This window comes from Corvus brachyrhynchos, unplaced genomic scaffold (genome assembly GCF_000691975.1).
Source record: "Corvus brachyrhynchos isolate BGI_N302 unplaced genomic scaffold, ASM69197v1 scaffold283, whole genome shotgun sequence".
Classification (NCBI taxonomy): Eukaryota; Metazoa; Chordata; class Aves; order Passeriformes; family Corvidae; genus Corvus; species Corvus brachyrhynchos.
This window is the reverse complement of record NW_008237409.1, coordinates 2,892,745-2,916,433: the sequence shown is the minus strand read 5'-3', so window position 1 is coordinate 2,916,433 and position 23,689 is coordinate 2,892,745. Positions and strand designations below refer to the sequence as shown.

General features: G+C 42.9%; 1 protein-coding gene across 1 annotated transcript in view; it reads left to right on the top strand.

Moving 5' to 3' along the window:
- Positions 1-877: 877 nt before the first annotated feature.
- Positions 878-23,689, top strand: part of PPM1E (protein phosphatase, Mg2+/Mn2+ dependent 1E) — a 29,114-nt gene continuing 6,302 nt past the window's right edge. Inside the window, exons 1-5 of the mRNA XM_017730978.1 lie at positions 878-981; positions 16,055-16,173; positions 20,901-21,100; positions 22,507-22,695; positions 23,206-23,349. Of these exons, the coding sequence (XP_017586467.1) occupies positions 893-981; positions 16,055-16,173; positions 20,901-21,100; positions 22,507-22,695; positions 23,206-23,349 (741 nt within the window). The 5' untranslated portion in view covers positions 878-892. The remainder of the gene's footprint in view (positions 982-16,054; positions 16,174-20,900; positions 21,101-22,506; positions 22,696-23,205; positions 23,350-23,689) is intronic.

Genomic DNA, 23,689 nt, shown 5'->3' with positions numbered 1-23,689 from the left:
CCTTTTCTGACCTCACCTCAAATCCTGGCAGTGGAGATCCCACAACGTCCTTTTGCAAGGCTATTCCAGGTCTTGGTGATGGGAGTTACAGGTGGAAAGTTTTCCTAGTGCCCAGTCTGGATCCCTCCTGTTAATTTTGTCAATCATGTTTATCCCTTCCTCATTAGCACAGGAAACAATATCAAATCTTCCTTGGTCTCATTGTTCCATGGGAATTCTGGTGTTTTCCTTGGCCATCATCATTTATTCATGGGCAACATTTTCTAAACTTTAGGTCCTTCTCACTGCTCTCTGATTTGCATTCATAAAGTTAAAATCTTTATTGCAGCTGAAGTAATTTAGTTGGAGAACAAAATATCAGAAAATAGACATTATCCTTGAATCCTATAGGATGCATGGAATGGCTGCAGCTTGAGGAGTGAGGAAGCACAGCCTGTGCAAGGCCTCTCCTCTCCAGCACACGTGGGACAATCCGTGATCCTTGGGCTGGAAGTCACTGGAGGGGCTCTGCTGGCGTCACTGGCGTTGGAACGAGACCAGGGGCCCAGGAGTGAACTGGGGCGTGCAGGCACTCTTCAGCCATCTGTTGTTTTTTATTGCAGCCTCCAAAGCCTTCATACATTCATCTTACACGTTTCTTTTCAAATCTGAATGTGGTTTGTTTTTTTTTTTTTGTTCCCCCAAAGGGAAATGAAATTGTAACCAGAAAAAAGATGGGAGTGGCTGGAAGAACACACCTTGCACAGGAGTTGTCTGGCTGTGAGGATTGTGGTGCATGTCTGGGTCTTGTTCTGCCACTTTCTCTCTGTCCCTTTGGTAAACTCTTCACCAGGTATTGCTGGGTGTGCTCCTTCCTATTTCCATCTTGGATCTCTTAGAAATTGTTCGTCGAATGTTGGGATTTTTGTGCCAAAAAAGCAAATGGATGATTCTTTTAAATCTCTTCTGCGTTTGGCAAGCTGAGAACCTTGGTATCTTTTGGTGAGTGTCTTATGCTTCACCTGGGTCTTTACCAGATGAATTTCTTATAGAAGAATTATTAGAATTTGAATTTACTGGCCATTATGAGGAAAAAATCCTAAGTTATTACCTATTCCACTGTATGATGATGCACTATATCAAGTTGAGTCTAGCAGAACTCTTAAATAAATTCCACTATCCATTTTGAAAATTGTGTGTAGTTTTGCATTAAATTATATTAACTGCTGAGTGTTGCTGTGATATGTGTACTGCTCCTTTTAAAAGGGTAAAAATCATATCATATCAGGAATGGCATGGAGTCATATTTAAAATTTGTGTGGCAATGATAAAATGGACTTAAAAGCAAGGTAAAATAATAACTTAGAGTTGGGGCATATTGTGTATGAACAACATGTAAATATTGTGCTAATGTTGTAAAGGGGCGGGCAATGATTGAATTTAAGGACATCCTCTGAAGTTAATTATGAATTTTTGCCTGAGACTCAGCGCTGTGTCTGTCTGCAGCCTGGAGTAATTTCTACTGGAAGACTCAATCCCAACCATGCAGTGCCATGGACTTACTCTAACAGCATTTTTCTGTCTCAAATTTATGTAAATCCAAGTGTCTCCCTGACTACTCCCACTTACTAAGGGTTTCATCAGGAAACAACCTCGTATTAAATACATGGAGTGAGAAATCTGGGGGTTTACTTTCCTTTTTTTTTTTTTAATTGGTTGCTGCTTTTGATTTTTAAGAATGTGGTATTTCAACAGGCATTTTATTCCAATAGGGAGACTTCGAAGGAAATAGATATAGACTGATTATTGGAACAACCTGGAGTACAGCCAGGGGTTTTACTCCTCTAATTTCCCCTATTTCCTGACCATTTCACATCCCGTGCCTTTTTCTGCACCATCACTTCACAACAATCCCTTTTGGAGGGAAGAGGTCTGGCTGGAAGGATGTGCAAGGAAAATGTTGGGAGGTCTCTGTTAATTGTCATCCTTGGGTAACACAAGGCAGAGCTGATTTGAATTGTGTGGGCAAGGGCTGGGATGTGGGAGGGTGAAAAGATCCATAGAAAAGACAGAGAGGAGAAATGTCCAATTCCTGTTGCCATCTTGCTCCTTTATCAAAGGTAGATCCAGGATGCAGAATTCTTTGCAATCCTGACTAAATGTTATTCACTGTTTCTTGCTCTTATCAGTCTTCTGCACTATTTTCCTTCAATATAGTCCAGAGTGGCTGAAATGGAAGAGAAATCCATTCTAACTTGGAAGTAAAATATATCAGTGTGTCAATCTCCCTCATGAATGGGATGCCTGAGACATTCTCATGATAAGAAAGAGGTCTTTAATTACTGTAGCAGCAAGTAGGCAAATTAATCTCAATCATTCCATTAATTTTTTCCTTTCTTTCTATTTCTTTCTTTCTCTCTTGGTGAGGTTTTGCAGATATGAGAACCTGAGCAGTTACTCAGATGTGTCTTATTGGACTTTATTGTTCTTTTCCCTGCAAATTTTTCATGTCCTCTGTTCTTTTCTCTGCTAATTTTTCTTGTTCCCTGCATCAGAGAAGAGCTTTGATCAGTGAGGTGTTAAAATCAGTAATATTCACTTTTGTTTTCGACCGAGATCACATTAAACTGAACACATGTACTTGAAGGGCCACATATATTCCTTTTTTAGCCTAAATGAAACTTGCTATCAAAATGGGCATTTTCTTTCTTACAAGATTAGATCTGTGTTTAAGAAATGGCTATAAATGCTAATTATTTCTTTTCAGCTTTTCCAGTTTCCTTGCTAGGAAGATTGGGGCAATACATTTTGCAGGAGGAAGAATCCTAAAGGAATATCCCTTTCTTCCTTTAAGCCATTTCTGCAGGAAAGTACCAGAGATACAAAGTTCTCCATCAAACATGGAAATATGATTGATCCCTGTGAAGATTAATGACATTCTCATAGTTCTTTTAAAAAAGGGAAGATGTGAGAAATACAACCATAAATAAATACATAAATAACGTGGTCCCTTAAAGGCTACATGAGACCTTAAAAAAACCAGGTAATTTACTCTTCTGTGCTGTCTAAATGAAGCTCACCTTTCCCTAATGTGATGGTGACTCAGAGCTGAAGGCTCAGGAGGAACTGTGCAATTGTTCTTGACAAGTTCTTCTAAATATCAAGAAGAATCCAATATCCCTGGAAACAGGGAGCCTGGGAAGTTTCCCTAATTGGATTTCTCAGCCTTCCTGCCACAGGCTGTCCCTGTGGGTGAGAGAGCTTGGTCTGTCTGGGCTCTCAGTGGCAGAGTGAGGTCAATTCCACTCTGCTGGGCATCAGTTTTTATTTTCTTTGGTGGTTTCTTATGTCTCTATTTTATTTTCCTGAGCATTTTCCTTTGCTGCCATCTCAGCCAGGTGAAAGTAAATCAGTGCTCAGGCTCCAGCCTTGCTGAGCTTTATTTGGGAATGAAGTGATTGTCTCCCTGTCTTTGGTACTTCTAAAAATCTACAAATCAAATGAATGATTTCAGCAAAAATGTGGGATGGCTGATGATGATATAACCAGCCCTGATCAAAGAAACCATATTAAATATTAGAAAACACCAAGTTTTGATAAAAGTGAGCGTTTTGCCATCAGTCCATTATTGTTTTTTAACATCTCTAAGTCAAGAAGTGCTGTGGAATCGTGAACTGAAACAGGACAGAAACAGATGAGAATTCACTGAACAAAATACAGAAATATTTTATGAGGCAGTGGTAACTTTGTAAATACCTTGTCATTCCCCAGCACCTTCTGCCCAAGGATTAAAGCATAGTTTTCAGGTATTAATAAATTAAATTTCATGGTATTCTTCCAAAGTTTTAAGGCAATAAACCTCTTTGACTCCTAGATGGATGGATGTGCAGGGATTAAATGATTTGCTGGCAGAGGTGTCATTTGTCAGCCCCAGAACTGGGAGCAGTGCTCAGGCTCCTATCACGTTACATCTTCCAATTTACCACTGCTGGGTTATTATAACTCAAATCTTGCTTTAGCAGTAACTTCTCCTGTGTTATCTCAGAGCTCAGCTGGTGTTCCTAATCTTTAGTTTTATCTTGCTATATTATTTTCAATCTAACCCGTTGCAGTTGTGTCTCTTGTGTCGCTTCCATGCCTCATTAAAAAGCTCACTCAGGCGGGTGCACCACCTGTATTTTGATTTGAAAACTCTCTGCCCTTGAGGAATCTTGGTGCTGCCTGACTGTACGTGTGATAGATCCAATTGTGTGCTATTAGCAGTGTTTTACAGATAAACCCAGCAAAAATAATTCATTGTCATTTCCAGTGTGGATTTGGAATACTGATTTTATTTTTTACGTTTGGTGCTTTGTTGACCAATAAAAATTCTTGCACTTTCATGGCTCTTCTCCAAACTCTTTCACAGAAATCTCTGCTCCAACTAAGAAAACCTACTTGTATTTGATCTTTCCTTGATTGCCTCCTCCTGAATTTGTTCTTTTATGTGTATATAATTATTACTCTAATTTACTGCTGCCCTTAATCCAGAGCTGTGCCTTGCAGAGGCCCATTTGTTTCTTTATTTTTTTAATCATTGTTAGAAGATTTTATCTACCAATACCATTACCATAGTGTGTTTTGGAGACAGAATTGATCGAATTTATTTTCAAAACATTACTTAGCCCAGAGTTCTAATAATTTCTGGGTTAGCTACGTGGGTTTGTGTGACCTTCGATGTTCTACCTGCTCTAGGAATCTTCCTTCTTCCTTTTCCCAAGGAATCTGTGGTGATTGCTTATATTTAAATACATATATGTGTGTATATATATATAAAATGTATTTCAGCTGCAGATGTTGAGTATTTTCCTTCAAGGCAGTGTCTCAGTATGGTGCTAAAGAATGATGAAAGAAGGATGATGGAGACTGAGGATGAGATATCAAGGCAGACAGTTCTAATTTATATCCCACCACAAGTGTAGAAAATCAAGGTAATATTCACATTATTCTGGTTAAATTTTAGCCTCAATTTCTGTGTAGAGTCCTGCTGTTCTTTCCAGCATGGTTCATTTCTTGCTGTTTGTTCAAAACAGTTGTGTAATATTGCTATCCATGGTTAGCAATTTGCTGCTTTTCATCCAAGGTAGCTTGGATGTCAGTGCTGGTAGAAGTAATAATTTATTTTTAGATTCTAAATCCTTTGGGAATGCACAAAGCACTGTAGACATAGAAGATAATAATTTGTCTCCAAAGGTTCCTTATTTTTTATTGATGTTTTGATTTTGTATTCTCTCTGTCTGGTATCCCTGCATATCCTGCATATCCTTACATATCCCTGAATATGTATTACCGGGGTAATTGATAGTGTGGCTCCTGAGGAACTCTCTTAACTGCTGATTAGAGCTGTGACACTGCTCCATTGGAAGCAGCTTTGAGCCTCCTCATCACGGGGGTGAGTCAGTCCTCACCAGTGCATTATTTACAATCTGGGTTCAGGCAGCTTCAAACAAGTCCTCCTTGTGTTTGAGGAAGATTTCTTCTGATCTCAGTAAATTTCTGCCACATCCTGAATCAACTTCCAGATAATGTCACCTGTTTGCATTTGTTTATCTTCCACAGAGATAAACCCTTAAGTTTTGCACATGATTCCATGTTCTCTGTGGGTTTGGCTCTGCACAGGATGGACCCAAGGCCTGGCACTGGGCAATGTCACAGATTTCCCTCCCTTTTCCACTCTTGATGGACTCAGGCTCATGTTGTCTACAGGCTGTTGTGTGCTGCCTCCTTGCTCAGGGTATTATGTAACAGATTCTTTCTTATATTTAGAGCTCGTCCCTCTTCTGAAGAGATCACAGGTTTGATAATAAGCTTAGGGGAAAAGTTGGCAATCTTCTTTGTGGAGGGGGAGAGGGAAAGCAGAGCTGTTGGGTAATTCTTACATGAGCTGCACTGGATTGAGGCAGAGTTGTCACCTCTGAAATGGGTGATTTGAAGGTGTTAATCTCATAGAAAATCAAATGCAACAAATAAGACTTAAAGACAAGACTGATTATGCTGCATAAACAAAGTCCCAAATTTTGGTGAATAGGCAGGATTTGTGTGGGAGAATTTGTGTAGTGTTGGAAGTCCATGGTAAAGAACCAACATCCATAATCTGGTGAGATTTGTAATGTCACAGCTATAAAAGGTGACAGATCTTTTTTTTTCAGTTGACCTTATAACAGTGATTGGAAAATGTGCAGAGATTTGTTTTTAAATGGGGCTGGGAATAATTTTAAGACATGTCTCCCAAATTTTAAATAATTCCCTGTACCTTCCAGGACAGGAGAGAGGCCACAGCACTGCAGGATTGATCTCCAGTTTGTTGGGAATCAATTCCTAGAGCCTTTGTGAGCAAAAAGAGCTAAATTTAGCTGTGTACTGCAGGCAGGCTCTGTGTTCCACGGGCTCAGGACCTGCCTGGCCCCATGGAAAACCACATTTCTCAGCTTTGGACCTCACAGAATCTTCCCCACCTTGGTAACCTCAGAGTGTGGATCCTCAATAAACCTCGGAACTGGGAGAGGAGGGAGGCTGAGCCAAGGAAGGGGGAGCAGGGAAGCACAGAGATCCTGTCACTTGAGCCTGCCCCTCCCTGGGATGCTGTGCCTCATTCCTACAGTCTGACATGTCATGGAGCCACTTCCAGAGGCCTTAATAACCTGACATTGCCTCCAAGTGTTATTCCTCCTCCATTTCATCAGTATTTGGTAGGAGAAAGTCTGGTTGGATTTTTACCTCTCCAGATTTTCTTTTCTTTTGTTATTTTTTAATTCTTTTTACTCCTTAGAGATGCTACAATTTGCAGCATTTCCTGCTGTAAATAGATCCATATAGAAAGTGGAAGGTGAGCTATAAAAGGAAAACTGTGTGGTTGAAGCTTATGTTGCTACAACTACTCCCCCAGTTCTTCTCCCTGCAGCATCTGAGTGTAAATCTCTCCTTGGCGTTTGTGGGCACAATTGTCCTTGTGAATCTGTTGTACAGTGAATTTCCCGCTGGTGCAGTCCCCTGTGATGTCAGCACAAGGTGGAAAAGTCAGATATTCCCACAAATTTCCACCCAGGCACTGCCCAGCAGAGGCACATTATCCCAGCAACCCATCAGGACAGATACTGGAATGCATCTTTTAAGCTACAAAGAACATTAAACTCAACATCTGTGTGTAACATAATTTGTCAAGTTAATGTCAAGATAATTTCTGTCCCTGTTGTTTTCTGTGTGTTCAATGTTTCATGATGTGGCCTCTTAAAAAGGAGTGACAGGGGCTGGGATTGCCATGCTCCAGCCTGGAATGGGAAGTTGGATTTGCCGTTGTAAAATGTAGGTGATATTTTTCCAGCTGAATGGAAGGGGGATTATAGGCAAAGGGAGAAGAGAAACATTTAAATTTGACACTATTTTAAATAATTTACTGGAAGATTTAGATCCATGCTAAATGATATGTAAATAAGTAAGTTCTGCTTATTTATAATAATTTAGGATTAATCCTAAGTAGCCATTTAACCTGTCCAATGAAATCGAGCTTTCTGCCAGTGCTGTATTTGGGAGAGTCTCTCACCTGCTGTTCATGACTGTGATTATTGAAGATGGACGGCTGGACGTTTGGCTGCTGCCTCTTTAGGAAATCTTTTAAACCAGGATTGGTAACAGGATATTTTACAGCCTGGTGAAAAACATCTAAAGGCTGCCATTGTGTCGTTCAGGCCAGAACAACCCAAAGCCCTAACGTATTTTATCTGCTGTTCTCTTCCTCAACACTATAAATAATTCAGATCTGTTGGCTTAACTACTACTGGCAACTGTTATTTATTAAGAATGACTGAAATAACTATGTGGCTGAGTAGAACAGAATGCATTAGGGACTGTAATGTGAAACAGAATAGCTAAAACATTTTGATTATCCTTTAAAGAAAAAGCCTAAACCCCTAAACCTGCCATTATCCTTTGCAATTCTGCAAAGGACGAGTGACAGTGGGAATTAGGATGGGATCTTTCTGAGTGACTAAAGGGTTTTTCCTTTAAAGGAGCACTCACCCCAATCATAGAGCCTCTTTTATCCCTCTAGCATCTTGTTCCGTGGGCATCAATGTCAGTAATTGTGAATTTGAGGTTCCAGTAAAGTCTTTAATGTGCCCCACTGTGTAATCTTTGAATCTGCTTGTAGTTACATATCTGCGTGCAAAATTATTTTTAGAGGTACTGCATTGTTTATTCATGTTTGCTTTAATTTCTTTCTGTTGCATGTTGTGCACAAGAGCAGCAGGATTTTCTGGGAATCAGTGCACGGGAATTGCTGTTCTCTTGCTCCATCCCCACTTTAGGTTTAATTAATAATATCTGGCACTTCATCATTGGCTTTGAAATTGCTTTCCAGAGGTCAATAGCATTGTCCCTGTTTTGCAGACACAAAATTCCGTGCTGGGAAGGGCTGACATCAGGCAGGCCATTGGTACAGCACAAACACAGCGTGTTCCCGCACGGAATTACATCCCGAGATGTATCACTGCAGAACACCAGAATGCTTTTGCAAGTCCACTGATTATAAATGGAGCATTTGGAATAAATTTTTTACCACCAAAAAGAGTTGACATCCAGGACTTGGATGAGTAATTATCTAATCTTACATCTGGCATAAACACCCAAGCCATTTGTGTGATGAAGTGCATTGCACAGCAGTGAGAAGGCAGCGAGGGAACATTCGCTGCTGACTCAGTGGCCATAAATCTTCCGGGGTGTGTTTTGCCTTATATTTGATATTTGTTCAGTGGGTTGAAAGAAGTTAAGTGATCAAATGTCATTTGGAAATCCTGGCCTGTAGCTCTTATTTTTTCTCAGTTACATGAAGACAAATGTTACAACAGGAGCACAGAGCTTTGGGGCCTGGCTCTGTGGGGTGTTACTGAGAGCTGGGTGTTTGAACAGGCACCATCTTCACCCTTTTTTAAAAAGTCATTTTACGTTTGTTTGCCTTAATGATGATCTGCAGGAGAGAGCAGGGGATGTGTTGCTGTGGAGCGTTTTATTTCATTTATTTGAAATTAAGTCATTAGCTATAACAGCAAAATGCATTTTTCTTTTTGACAGAGGACTTGGGTGTGTTAATCTGATCTCTAATAAAACAGAGGCTCTGCATTGGGGGATTCTTATTTAACTTGTATTTCTGGACATATCAGATCTGTATGGAATATTCCTTCCTCTTAAGGGAAGTATCAGTGAAAGTTTATTTATAACAGAGAGAAAAAATCAGGGCATGAATCAGTGGTAAGTAAATGATGTGCCTGAACTCTTCTGCAAGTTTGCTGCAACATGAACTTTTCTAGAGACTGTGTCATTAATATTTTATAGCAAGGAGAGAAATCATCAAAAACTCCAGCTAGGACATAAAATATCTGAAATAATAAGAATGTATATAAGTACCTTCAGAGTGAGCTTGGATACTCTCATTGATTTTAGACAGCATCTCATTCTGGCTTGACAAAACGCAGAATTCATAAATTAAATCTGATGTATACAGTGTACGCTTTTATGCTGATGTTGGCACACTTTCAGATGTAAAATTAAATTACTTTTTCCAATAAGGCAGCATAGATTGAAGCATGGAATCCTTTCTTTGCTAATGGAACCAGGAGAAAGATATTGAATTATGCTGACTTTCAAACTGACTGAGCACCAAAGAGAGAAAAATCAATGACATTTTTAATGTCCTGTGGAGCTTTTAAACAGGCCTTGGTCTGGCAGGGAAACTCAGTGTGAGGTAACTGCTGTTGACACTGGGTTTCCAGTGAAGAAATTTACTTCTCCAGGGAAGCAGCACCTGGCACTGATGTGGCTTTGTCCCCATTCCAGTCCCAGCAGTGCCAAGTGGGCACTGAGTGGGTTTTGGAGCACTCTGGACACGCTCACACCCTGAGCAGAGAATGTGCTGTGTAAACATGCAGGATAATCCTTGTGAAACAACAACAAAATCCAAAAGGATCTTTCCTCTCAGTATAAATCCCTGAAAGTCACATGAGTGGGTAATACCAATAAATTACCTTTCTTTTGATGAATTAATGATAGGGTAAACACAGATTTATTTTCACTATGTGTTTGCATTTGCAAAGCTGAATACTAAGGATCTAAGCTGCATAATCAATGCCCATCAAATAAGTGGCTTGCTGGGGTTTTTTATATTTTATAATAATATTTTTATAATTTTGTAAAGGGCATTTCATAGCAGCAATTAAAATTTTATTAGAAAACTATCCTGATCCCTCAGAATCTTGCTCCTCAGAAAATATTCTGATTTAGATGGGGGAGAGTCTATATTGGTACATCCTCAACATCTTGGTGTTATACCAAAGGTTCATGGATTGTGGTCCATTTTTCTCTGCATTTCTTCAAAGCCCAGGTTTCCCTTTCTTTTAATAACAGATGGATACAATCTGGCTGTGAAGTGCTGGGATATGATTTTCAACAGCAAACTTTGTATCTTCAGCTCTTTGCTGTAATGAAGAAAACCATCCCACAGTCACTTCTGAGAATTCAATTTCTTGCAGTTACTTGGCTTCCAGCTCCTGGCAGATCCATGCTCGGTTTTTAGGGGTTGTTGGTGCTACAGGAGGTGATTTCTGTCATTTTTAAAGCAGCCATGCCATCAGCCCCAGAGACTGGAATATGAGTAACCTCAGAACTTCCATGCTGTGAGGATGAGTGAAAGAATAGAATTTGGTTTCAAAGATAATACCCAGGCAATTTATCCAGCCAGGAGCTTGGGAGAGGCTGGTTTGTGTGGTTTGGATTCTTCACAGTTCACCCCTGCAGGGTCAATGGTGTTTTATTGACAGTCATTAAATCACAAATGCTTATGAGTGGTTTGTGGGCAGCAAGCATTTATATTTTAGATACATGCTGCCCTTCATGACATTGTACCTCATCAAAGAGACAAAGGTGACCTTTTTATTTTGTCTTGCTCGCATTTTGGTGGTTTTATGTACTGTCGTGTGCACTTCACCCTCTGGAGAAGGGAATGCTACACAGCAGAAAGTGCATTAGAGGTCTGAGCCTAATTCACGTGTTGAGAACAGTGTGGTAAAATCCAAGAGTTTCCCCTGGTGAAGCATCTTAATCCAGCTGTGGCAGAGGTTTTCTGATGAGCAGTGCACCTCTGGTTTGGTTATTTTTTAACATCCAGTTTAGATAGACTTAACTACAGGAACATATCTGTATAACATTGGTCTAGAAAATGTCAGTGAGCAGAATGCAGAAGGTTAAATATTTGGTAAATGCAGTGTCTGCACAGACATGGGTATGATAAATGTACCTCAGTGTCTTTTTGCAATGCTTGTGTATTATATTTCTGTTGCTTACAACTGTCAGCACAAGGACAGGATCGCTGGGGATGTGAGCAGGCAGCTGTCTCTGGGAAGCCTATAGATAGCAGCTTCCTTGGGTAGCACGTTTGCAGCTCCTTCAAACAGATTTATCAAGCATCTTTACTGTCTCACCACTGCCAGCTCAAATGACTTCTCAAGGAGCTTTGGTTATGCAAGCTTTTAAAAGGTGCATTGTTTTTTCTATTTGTTTCTTTTTGTGTTTGTGTGTGTGTGTGTGCCAGGTTTTTTTTAGTAACTCACTGCAGCAGATAAAATCTAGTGCAGGGTTTCGCCATGTGTTAGGGGAAAAAAAATAATACTCCATTTGTCCACCGTGACCAGGCTTTAAATAAGCATCAAAACTTCCAGCAGCTGTGCAGAGCAGCAGAACAGCACAGGTCAGAGAGTTGCTCTGGGAGTGAGGAGAGGAGAACCTGCAGAGATGGGAGCTGGAAATAGCATCCGCTTGGCAGAACCAGAGGATGCATCCATAATCATTTTGGGGTCTTGGAATGCTTCACAGAATATTCCCCTCTGAGTCCTGGGTGACCTGGAGGAGTTTGGAGACAAACAGGAGCCCCTCAGCTGCCTCCAAGTCCCTCTGGATGGCCACGGAAACAGGAGGTGGAGGAAGGGAGGGCTGGGGAAACAGCCAAAGGAGCTTCCCAAAGAATTTCTCTGCTCGTTACTGCTGCACTTCACAGCATGGGAACTTTCAGTAATAAAGATTTCAAAGGCTTCTTCAAAGAGCTTCCAGGCCATATCCAAGGCTCCATCTGGAAGAAGTCTCATGAGACTTTGGAATGTTTTGTAAATACAGGCAGGGGACAAACTAGGTTTTTCTTAAACTGAATCTAACAAAAGTTGCTTTCTAACAAGAGCTTGCAACAGGCCACGTGAGCGGGAGTGTTTCCCAAACTGCATCCCTGGTGGAAGGTCTTTTGGAAAGGGTGCCGTCAGCTTGTCATCCCTACAAAGTCTTTTACTAACACAGTAAATTATAGGCCTTTGGGGAATGTGCTGTACTTGGTTCTTTTCAGGTCATGTTCTTGGTCTTGGATTGCTGTGTGAAACCAAATATGCTGCTTTATCCTGTTTGCCTGTGGATTTGTTTTGTGTTCAGCAGATTGAATAGCATTTCTATTTCAATCATTCCTCATTCTAACTAAAACAATTGCTGTTCTGTGGTGTCAGGGGATTCCTGAGGTAACAGGAACACTGTACCTTTTGTGATTTACTGCCCATTTTGCCCCTTGAAAGCCCCAGTTCGTTTCGGTCCATTTTCCCTGCTTTGTTTGGGTTAGTGATGCCTCATCAGCTACCCCAGACCATGACAGCCTTTGGGATTTTCAGCACTGGTGGCCCTCGTTGTGGATTTTAGGCAGGGGCTGCAACATCATTTTCCCATCAGCAGTGCTAATGCTCCAGAACTACAAGTTTTAAGAACTTGAGGTCTCTCTTTGCTGGTTTTCCCCTTTCCTGCAGCTGTTGATGACACTGTGAGTTATCCAGAGCTGTTGTTTGCCTGTGTGTTCCACTTAGCACTTCTGGCAGTGTATGAGAAAAGAGTGAGAAAAAGCTAGGAAGGCTATCAAGAAATTCCAGAATACATCACAAACACAGATTTAGGCCTTCTACAGCCTTCCTCCTCCTTCTCCTCTCGCCGAGGGAATGACATTCTCATCCCTTGTTTGCAGATGAGGAATGAAGGTCTGAGTGGTGAAGTGACTCGTCCAAGGTCAGCTGCTGAGTTAGTGGCACAGCTATGAATAGACAAAGGCATTTAGCTCTCAGCTCTCTGCTAAACAAGACAGAGCCCTCCCAGTTTCAAACTTCATGACTATTAACATTTGAGCATCTAGAATGTGGCAGAAGAATTTATTTTCAGTAGCCAGCAGGTAATCCCAGGGTGGAAGCTCCTCCCTGTCCCCATGGATCCTGGTGATACTTTCTGGGTTTTGTGAGGAGAGGGGAGAACTGCCCTCCTTGGATTGCTGTTTTGTGGGATGCTGTAGCTGCTCACCTGAGTGCTCACTTTGGTGATGGAAACAGAGATCCAGAGCTGTCTCTTCATTTGTCTTGGTGTAGCAGTAATGAAGTGTCCTTAGAGCAGTTTGCCTTCAACAGCTATTTTAAACCTCCAGTGCAATCTGCTGTTCCTTGAAGGGAAAAAGTAATTCGACTAAAAGTGCTCTGAGGAGCCAAGTGAGAGAAGTAAATGTTGAGTGGTGCTAATCAGGAAGAGGAAGTCATCTGTCTGCATGTGGTCACTTCCCTGCTCACATGGCACAGCCCTGGAACAGCTGCATAAGAAGCTTTGTGATCAACAAATGTCAAGGGCAATTAATTCTTTGGCCAGCAGCTGCTATTATTAGGACAGAGAGTGGCCAGACATAGAAGGAAAGCCTTCAGCTGATTTATTTTCTCTGCCTTTCCCCTCGAAATTGATCAGTTGCTCAAACCCCCGTGGTGAACTCCCATGCAATAAGAATTTAAAATTTGCCATCTCTTTTTTTTTCAGTAGGAGAGTTTGTATTAGATTCAGAGCACAGAGGAATAGCTCAGGGAAGGCGTTTGGAAAGTCCTCCCCACTTTAATGCTATCAGGATGGAGAGGAGTTGTGTGTTAAGCTGGTAACATAATAATATGTGGGCTGAGTTAAACCCACCTCAGACTGGTTTTCTCAAACTTAATTAATGGAAGCAGAGCACTTTTAGGCTTGATTTAATACCTTCCTAGAGTTATTTCAGGATTGCTGCAATGCAACTGTGGGTGGTCTAAACACACCTACGCTGCCAGAGAATCAGGAAGGATGTACTTAAAATCCTCTAATTTATCTAATAACATCTTTAGCGGCTTTTTGTGTAGGTTTAGCATTGTAATGGAAATGCACTCTTTGGCTGGATAAAGAGCTGCTGTGTGGAACTGCTGGCTCTGGCTGTGAGGACACGTGAATAGCACATGGAGCTGGTGGGGAAAATACTCTGACCGGCTACACCCCCTGTAAATTCACCTTTCAGTTGTGTCATCGGTCACTGCAGTTAAAATAGTATCTCAAATTTCAGATACAAGTGTTCATGGCTCTGGGTATCCAAAGACATTGCTGTCCCCCCTCCCAGGCAGAGTTCCTCATGTTAGGGATATTTTTTTTCTCTGCTGTTTAGATGCTGAGTCTCTATTTTAGGCGCTGTTGTTGCCCCAGTTCTTAACCAGGCTCCCTCTTTGCCCAGTGGATGTTCCTGAGGGGTTGTTTGTAAGTGACACAAAACAAGTTTGGTTTTTCTAAAGAGTTTCAGCACTGAGCTGCTCAGGGGAAGCCTTGGACTGGAAACAAGCTCAGATTCCTGCGGGTGCCCTGCTGGTAACTGCTGGCATAATTATTCTATCCCGGGCATTGCAATTTCTCCCTTTTTGGAGGGAATCTCCTGTAACATGAGCAGAACCAGCATCACTGCATGAAAAACCTGCTCTTTTTGAGCTAAATAAAGACAGAAAAGACAAGACAGAAAATCAGCTCCTCCACGTGCCAGAAGCAAGGGATATCCCGGTGTGTTTTCCTGTGGCTCATCGCTCCTACACCGGGAATTGCCGGATGTAAGTAGGATCAGAGCTGAGCTCTGCTGGGACGAGTCGGCCCTAAGGCAGCTGATTTCCGCCAGCAGCGGAGCTTCCTGAGCGCTGCTGAGGCTGGAGCGGAATGCCCGGCTGCGAATTCCAGGGAAAACCTTAGGATGGGGCCGCAACGAGGTGTGAGTGGCTCTCTGTGTGACTTCAAGGGCCAGAGCTTGTCTCATGACAATGTTGGACAAAGCTATTTATTGCTAATCTTATCCTTCAATCATTTATCGTTATGTTAAACAGAAGGAATAGGTTAAGGAATGTTTGTGTTCATTGCCTGTTCCCTGGATTTCTGACATGGAATTCTGTGGCTGATGGACAATTTCTGGGCTGAAATCGGCCCTGTGCCTCTCTGTGACCCTGTGACAGTAGAATGTCTTGGGAAAGACATTGTTACCCCAATAATATCTGTGGAAACTGGAGGTTTCACGCTGTGTCAGCAGGAGACACCTGGAGAAATTCAGGCTGACCAATGGGAAATGCAAAGTCATACATAAATTAAGAGGTATTAAATTCCTCTTGAATGAGAGAATGTACATTAAAGTGGCCTTGGCTTGCTATAGATTAATTAACCTTGGGGGATACCAGGTGTAATTAAGCTAGAGTGAGTTAAAGCCACTTTGCTCTGGATAGAAATCATTCCTGAGGAAGCTTTTTAACCTTATGCACATCAGCTCCCTATGGGTTAAACTTAACTTTCAGTGCCCCTTGGAGAGGCTTTGGACACTTTGAAATCTGACGAATTCTGGAATCCTGACTCCAATTCTTAGGAGAAACTGGACTTGAGTTAAAAGTGTATCATACATATGTAAAAAATGTACAGTCATGTGACAGACTCTGGAGGGCTCAATCTAGATTTGAAAAGAATTTAAATAGAGGTTATGAATTGAAACATTAAAACTTAAGAAACAGGGAACACAGGAGTGAAAGAGGGCAACTGAAATCCATCAGAGAGTTTGAGGTCTTGCTGCGGGGTTGTGGTGCTGTCTGGCGAAGAAGAACCTTGGTGAAAAATACCTCTATGTTACCTTACTGAATCACACTAAAACATCTTTTTGTGGATTTCTCTTTTTCTTTTCCAGTAATTGCCCTTCATTCCTGGCCTCTGCTTTAGCCAGAGCAACTTCAGATGAAGTCCTGCAGAGCGACCTCTCGGCGCATTTCCTGCCCAAGCACGTGGACAACGCCGACGGCATCATCCGTAAGTGCCACCTGAAGGAACCTGGACAGGATTTCTGGTACAGGAACATCCCTTGTCGATGTAAAAAGGTTAATGGAGAGCTCTCCACCACTCCTGATAGAGCTGGAGGTCTAATTTCTCAGTCAAAGCTTTCTCAGCTTTGGAATCACTCTTTTAAGTGCAGCTTCATGGCTGTATCTGATGGTCCTGAATCTCTCTCTCAGCACTTTATACAATGTGGTTCTGCTGGCAAGTGCCAGTTGTCCTCCCTCATCCTTGGAGCAAAGTCAAATATATGTGGGAAGAGATAATTTAATTCTGAATTATTTCAGTCAGTGTGGTTTTTACTATGGCTTGTAAGTTTTTTATATGGTTTTAGCAAAAGGTAGTATAAAGAGATTTCATTATTAAAAGGAAGAAAATTCCTTTTCCTCATTTATCTGTGTTGGCTGACAAGATTTTTGCAGCATCTAGCTCAAGGTCATGCACCCTAAATCATTTCAGGACTCTGCTGGCCTAACTAACCTTGAAAATTGGCTGGGTTGTTCATTACAACAAAGACCAAGGTATTGACAGAAATTCTGTCATTTGATCTTGAAAATACAGTCCCCAAACCACTTTGTCCATTCCTTCCTTTTTTGATTAAAAAACCCCCTGTAAATTATTCTGGGGATAAGGAGGATCTATAAATCTGGCTCTTCAAAAAGGAAGATGCTGCTGTGTTCCCCAGAGGCCCTTGGAAACCTGAGAAACAGAAAAACATGCTCTGAGTTCCCTTTCTGTAGGTATTGCTGCCTCCTCCTGCTGAGCAGGTAAATGGAATAGATTTGTCATTGTTCTGGCTGAGCAGCCTTCATTAATTTCAAAATTGAGATCTCTGAAACTTGCATAAATATTTGACAGTCTCCAAGAAAATGTTGACTAAGCCTCCACACAGAATATCTACAGAATTCAACAAAAAAAAGGGAAAAAAGAAAGGAAAAAACCCTCACACCTACAGAATTGCCATTTAAATATATCTAAGTCTGTAAGACACAGATGCAAACATAGATTAAGATGGGACCAGGCTGGAGCAGGCACTAAGCACAGAGCTCCAGATGCAGTTTGTTGAGGTGAATTGTCATAATGAGGGTACTTGGAAATAAAATATCCCTTTGCTGATGCAATGTGAAGTGTTAAATTGTGAGGCTTTAAGGGGAGAGGAAGAGAGAGAACATCTTCTGGCCTGTAGTAAAGCAACAGTTTCATAAAAACCCTGCCATTTCAAATAATCTAAGCGATAATTTTCCAAAACAGAACATCAGCTCAAGTGTCATAGAAATGACAGAATGGTTTGGGACATTAAAGATCAAGTCCCACCCCCTGCCATGGGCAAGGACAAATGTTGACTAAGCCTCCACACAGAATATCTACAGAATTCAACAAAAAAAAGGGAAAAAAGAAAGGAAAAAACCCTCACACCTACAGAATTGCCATTTAAATATATCTAAGTCTGTAAGACACAGATGCAAACATAGATTAAGATGGGACCAGGCTGGAGCAGGCACTAAGCACAGAGCTCCAGATGCAGTTTGTTGAGGTGAATTGTCATAATGAGGGTACTTGGAAATAAAATATCCCTTTGCTGATGCAATGTGAAGTGTTAAATTGTGAGGCTTTAAGGGGAGAGGAAGAGAGAGAACATCTTCTGGCCTGTAGTAAAGCAACAGTTTCATAAAAACCCTGCCATTTCAAATAATCTAAGCGATAATTTTCCAAAACAGAACATCAGCTCAAGTGTCATAGAAATGACAGAATGGTTTGGGACATTAAAGATCAAGTCCCACCCCCTGCCATGGGCAAGGACACCTTCCACTATCCCACATTGCTCCAAGCCCCGTCCAACCTGGCCTTGGACACTTCCAGGGATGGGGCAGCCACAGCTGCTCTGGGCACCCTGTGCTCCATCAGTGCTTCATCAGCCACGGGTGCAAGGTTTGGCCTAGAAAACCCAAACAAAACCGGGGGGAGCAGCAGCTCCATCCTAGAGAACCTTCCCAGGGGAGTCCCTTGAGAAACCTGGGCTGGTGCTGAGAGGAGGTCTGCCCTCAGTGGTAGCATACAGGGAGACTTTCATGCTTTGGAAGAAAGCAGAGGGAAGTGTGGCAGGTGGTGAAAATGGGATTTCTACATCTTGAAGTTTGATGCTCAGAGTTCGCTGTGCCCTGATGCTGTTCGAGCTGCTGCAGAATGTGAAACCAAGCTGAATTTAGCTGGCTGGCTTTAATATCCAGTTCTGTGTCAGGTTTTTTTATGAACCCAGAAAGATTTTTACTCTGTGTAATACAAGGAGACATTTACCTGATTTGCCTCAAGTTTGAATTTGCTGGAAGATAAAAAAAAAAGCTATTTCAAATTTCCTTAGTGGCACATTTCACTCTGAGAATTGCAACGTGACAAATCATGTCCTGTACTTAGGAGAGTTCTTGGTGTGCTGGTGGAAAGGAAATGAGAAGCTCCATGACAGAAGAATGCAAATCTTAGAAGAAGGAGAACTGGCTGGAGTCCACAAATACAGGATTGCAAGAATAGGGGTCTGTTATATCTGGGGTGACCATGTGTCTTTGAATATCTGAGTCACAGGCCATGACTCTTCCAGCTGCACTGGAGAGGAGCAAGAGATTTTCCATGAGAACTGAATGATGTTGGATTTCTTTTTGGAAAGGTCAGGTTAAGGACATTTAGGTTTGGGGTTTTTTTGTGGAGGAAGAGAATCACATGGAAGTTTGCCATTGTTAAGGAGCCACCAAAGAGGATGGATAGCAGGACCGTGTGACCTAGTGGTGGTATCAAATATCCAGGAGATGTCACAAAGCAAATCATAATGTCCCATTACCCAGTTGTTCCAGGTTCTAGGAGATAGATCCTAGAGATCTCCAAAGAAATCTAGAGTTCCTGGATTAAGGAAAACCTTGGCTGTTGGTTCTGACCCTTGTTGTCACACTGTCCATGTTTTCAACACAGCTCACGAAATATGGCACTACAAAGCAGGATCTGATTCCCCGTATTCTTTTCATCCTGGTTCAGCCCTGCCATCTTTGGGAGCAGCAATGCCTGGGCTGGATTTGCCACTCACTGTGGTGCAGCTCAGCATTACTTCCAACCTTGGGGATTTGGGAGCAGCAGGAGGGAAATGAAATTCTCCGTGACACAACCGCAGTGACAGCTGAGTCAGCTCTGGCTCAGCACGGCAACATTAACAATTGATGAGTAATTTCCAGCTGTGAGGGGGTGGTTTTTATTGTGGTATTTTATTATTCTCCTGTTTTAACCTCACGAGCAGTTACTGATGATGCTGACAGCACGCAGGGTCCCCTGGGAAGGGTGTTAGGATCTCAGCAGGGCCACTGGGTTCACTGCTATCCTCCTGCAGAGGTGCCACAGCCACGTGACTCTGACATGTGCCCACTTCCCTTCACCTCTGCCCACTGGGGAGAAATCGGACAGCAAAATCTGTGGGCTTTCCTCTGGAAAATAGCACTTGGACACATCAGGCTGGATGAGTTCCCTCTTTAAATACATTACCCAAAGAGATTTCTGGTGGCACCAGGGAGAGCAGTACAGGGGGGGTGAGGAACCCCCACACTGTGGCAGTGGTGGGATGAGCCAGTGGTTTGATTTCCACCCCTTGGTTTTAAAGCTGTGTGATCAAGGAGCCAAGACTCCTTTTGGTTATTTATCCAGTGTATTTCCAGCTTAATGCCTCTTGATTGAACCAGCTCATAATCAACAGAGCTGGGACAGTATCTTGTTCCTAAGGGTCTTGGCCCCTTGGTCACTGCAGACCTAGGACAGAAATTAGTAAACGCTGCTTTTAGGCTCTTCACAGAATTCCTGTGAACGGAGAGATGCTGTAACTCTCCCCTCTCCTCCCTGCATGTGAGCCCCTCCTCCTCCAGCAGTGATTGGCACCCCTGGATTGCTGCTGTTTAGCTTTGAAGATCCCTGGCTTTGGTGAGCGATCATGAACAAAGAGATTTGGATGTGTTCAGCTCTGATGCTGACTTCCTGTTTTCCTCTCCTGGATTTCAGAACAAATGTCAAGTGCCTGAGTTTTCATGTTTTAAAATGACAATTTCTCAGGAGTGACAGTTCAGCATTTTCTTAAATGTGAGGCCTTTATGGTTTTCTCATTTGCTCTTGCAGATTTCTCTGACACACCGTTGTCAGGAATATGGGAATAATATGAAATCTGGAAATAGCTAAGAAGGCACCTGTGCACTGCTGAAAGTGCACAAAACATCTTAAAATGACTCTACTAATTCCTGCAGATTTTTTCCACTGTCTTGCCTCAGCTCTGCAGTGCAATGGTGTTTAGAATAGAGAATTTGGTCCAAACCCAGTGTGTCATTGTTATGGAGGGGGGGTTTTGTAGGTGGCACCCTGTGCCATGACAAAGTCCCTGTCAGGGCCACGTGAGGGATCCAATGCCTTTCGTGCCTTTCATTTTCTGTGCTGCTGCAAATGAGTTCCCCAAAGGCATGGGGAAATGTTTAAGTTAAAAAGACAAACAAACAATGAGCTGCTTACTGATGAATGCTGATTATGGTGAGTTTGGCTTCCTCTTTTCATGCATCAGAGCCCAGAATTTCCCTGCTGACATCAACTGCTTGGCTAAAACGGTTTTGTTTCATCTTTATAATGTATGCAAGGGAGAAAACTCTGACTTTATAACATTCTCAAGGCTTTGTGGTTTGTGCCTTCCCTAGAGATCGAGACAGTGAAGTTGGCCCGTTTAGTTTACAGCAAACTGCACGAGATCTGCAGCAATTGGGTGAAAGATTTCCCTCTGCAGCCCAAGCCCCACCGCTACTACGAGACCTCCATCCACGCCATCAAGAACATGCGCAGGAAGATGGAGGACAAGCACGTCTGCATCCCTGACTTCAACATGCTCTTCAACCTTGAGGTAAGCACAGAGCACGTGGGAGACACAGATTCTATGAGCAGTGGTTTCCATTCTGGGAAACCAGGCAGTTTTCCACTGAAAGGAAGTGAAAGGTGATGGACCTGAGGAGGGTTGGCAGTTGGTGTTGACCAGGTCACCTCACAGTTCATCTCTGAAGCCACTTGGCAGCTGGGGGTGGGTCTGCTCTGCTTTTCAACCCTTCCTCCTGGCAGGAAGAAGCCAAAAGCAAAAATAAGGAAAGAAAGTAAAAAAACCCCAAACCAAACCCAAAACTTACAGGACTGTGGGGTGCAGCTCACACACAGTTCTAGCAATGTGAGTAGTTTGGTGGAACTGGGGCCTGTCTTTCCTTCCATTACTCTCTTGATGTGGCCATTGGTCAGACACTCATTCTTGCTCTCCCTTGAGATATAAAACTGGACACTGAGGAATGGGAAATATAAGGAAGTGGCAAGAATTTTACCTTAAGGATTAAATTGCTGCATAATTGCTTCTTTATTACACCCTGTCACTTTAATAACCATCTTCTGCCCCATCCACATTCTTACCTTTAAATGATATTAATGCAAACAGAGGCAGATGTTTCCTTTGCCTGTCAGTTGTCAGCTTTCTTATTCCAATTTGTGTTGGAGCCCATTACCTAAAAATTACAATGTGCAAATATTCCAGTCACTGAGCTGGCTGTCAAGGTTGAATTGGCTCTGTCAGTGGGTTGGTGTTGTGTGTGTGAATAGGCACAGGAGTTTCTGTCTCCTGGTACTGCGTTGTTTCTCTGAGCAGAGATGGGGAAGCTGAGAAAACTGCCTTGAGGATGAGTGATTTTGCTGTATTTGATTTGTGAATGTAATCACAATTTTCTGATGAGAGAGCACATACAGTTTTTTTAAAACACAGGCATCTAAGATGATATGTTTTAGAATTAAGAAAAAAGAAGAGTGAAAGCAGAGGCTGGCTGGCTTCACATTTTAACTGTACTGGCATTTCATCCCCGGTGGATTCCAATCATGATGTAGACTTCATGCAAACCGTATTGGATGTTATTCTCTCTGTGTGGTTTTCGCAGTCACAAAATCTCCTGCACAATTTGATGAGAATGGCACTTCCTATTTGAGTTGTGTGACTGAGCTGTAACAAATGGGACCTAAGGAGAACTGAGAGCACTGCACAGGGGATTCTGGCAGGGCATCTCTTGCACTTTGCAGGTAGAATTCAACAACAAGGTGGAAATTTCCCATTGATGCAAGTGCAGGTGGTCAGGGTACTTTGCTTTTCCAGTGGAGACGCTGTCTCTAATTGCAATTTAATGAGGACACCACAAATCCCAAGTTCAAAGGTTTAAGACAATCCAGTGAGCTGCTTGCATTGCTTTCCCCTGAGTTTTTTCCTCCCTGTGTTTCCACTGGCAGGACCAAGAAGAACAAGCTTATTTTGCGGTGTTTGATGGTCATGGAGGAGTGGATGCTGCCATCTATGCCTCCATCCACCTGCACGTGAACATGGTCCACCAGGAGATGTTCCAGCACGACCCAGCCGAGGCTCTGTGCCGAGCCTTCCGCGTGACTGACGAGCGCTTTGTGCAGAAGGCAGCCAGGGAGGTGAGGGGCTCCCAAAGCGTTAACCTCTACATTCTGCCTGTGTCAGAGGGGGGCTCCAAGCACAGCCCAGGGTCAGCACAGAGCTGTCCATGCACTGGTCCCCACTGGTGGCTTTCTGTCCATAGCTTCACATCCCATAAAAATGTCAGCTCCTGCTTCTGACAGCATCCAGCTCCTCTTAAGGATGCTACTGCCATTCCCACACTCACCTGCTGACCAGGCTCAGTCCTTGGGTTCAGTAACACACAGGTGTTCCTGTCAGTGGCAGGAGGCAGCCAGAGCAGTCCCAGCAGTGCCCAGCTCCTGGCAGGTGGGTCCCATGCAGGGATGTCATGGGGAAAATTCGTGCTCAGCCAGGTTGGCTCCAAGGGGCTGTTATTGAGCAGTCGTAGCCGTAGGGATAGCACTGCCTGTTCCTCCCTGGGAATAGGCTCTGTGCTGCAGTTTCAACGTGTTCTGTCCCTGAGTTAAGTAAGAAAATGCTTTGAAATGGAAATGTATTTTTTCCAGAGTCTGCGCTGTGGAACCACCGGGGTGGTGACTTTCATCCGAGGGAATATGCTGCATGTGGCTTGGCTTGGGGACTCCCAGGTCATGCTTGTGAGGAGAGGCCAAGCTGTGGAACTGATGAAACCTCACAAACCAGATCGAGAGGTGAGAATGGCCTGCCTAAACACTCCTGGGCAGTGACACCACAGGTACCAGCTTTGGGGGAGTGCTGCCATGCCAGGATCTCTTGGAGCAGCAGTGTGTGTTCCACTTAGCCTGCTTTGTTTGGATCTGTAAATCCAAACAATGCAAATCCTTTGTCTCATGGGGCCTGCTGTGTCTGTGAAAAACCAAGTACTTACAGGAGAGTTGAGTGTGTGATGCAGCTCTGACTGCTCTGTCCAAACCTCTCTTGTGTTGCTGTTCAGGATGAGAAGAAGCGCATCGAGGCCCTGGGTGGCTGCGTGGTCTGGTTTGGAGCCTGGAGGGTGAACGGGAGCCTCCC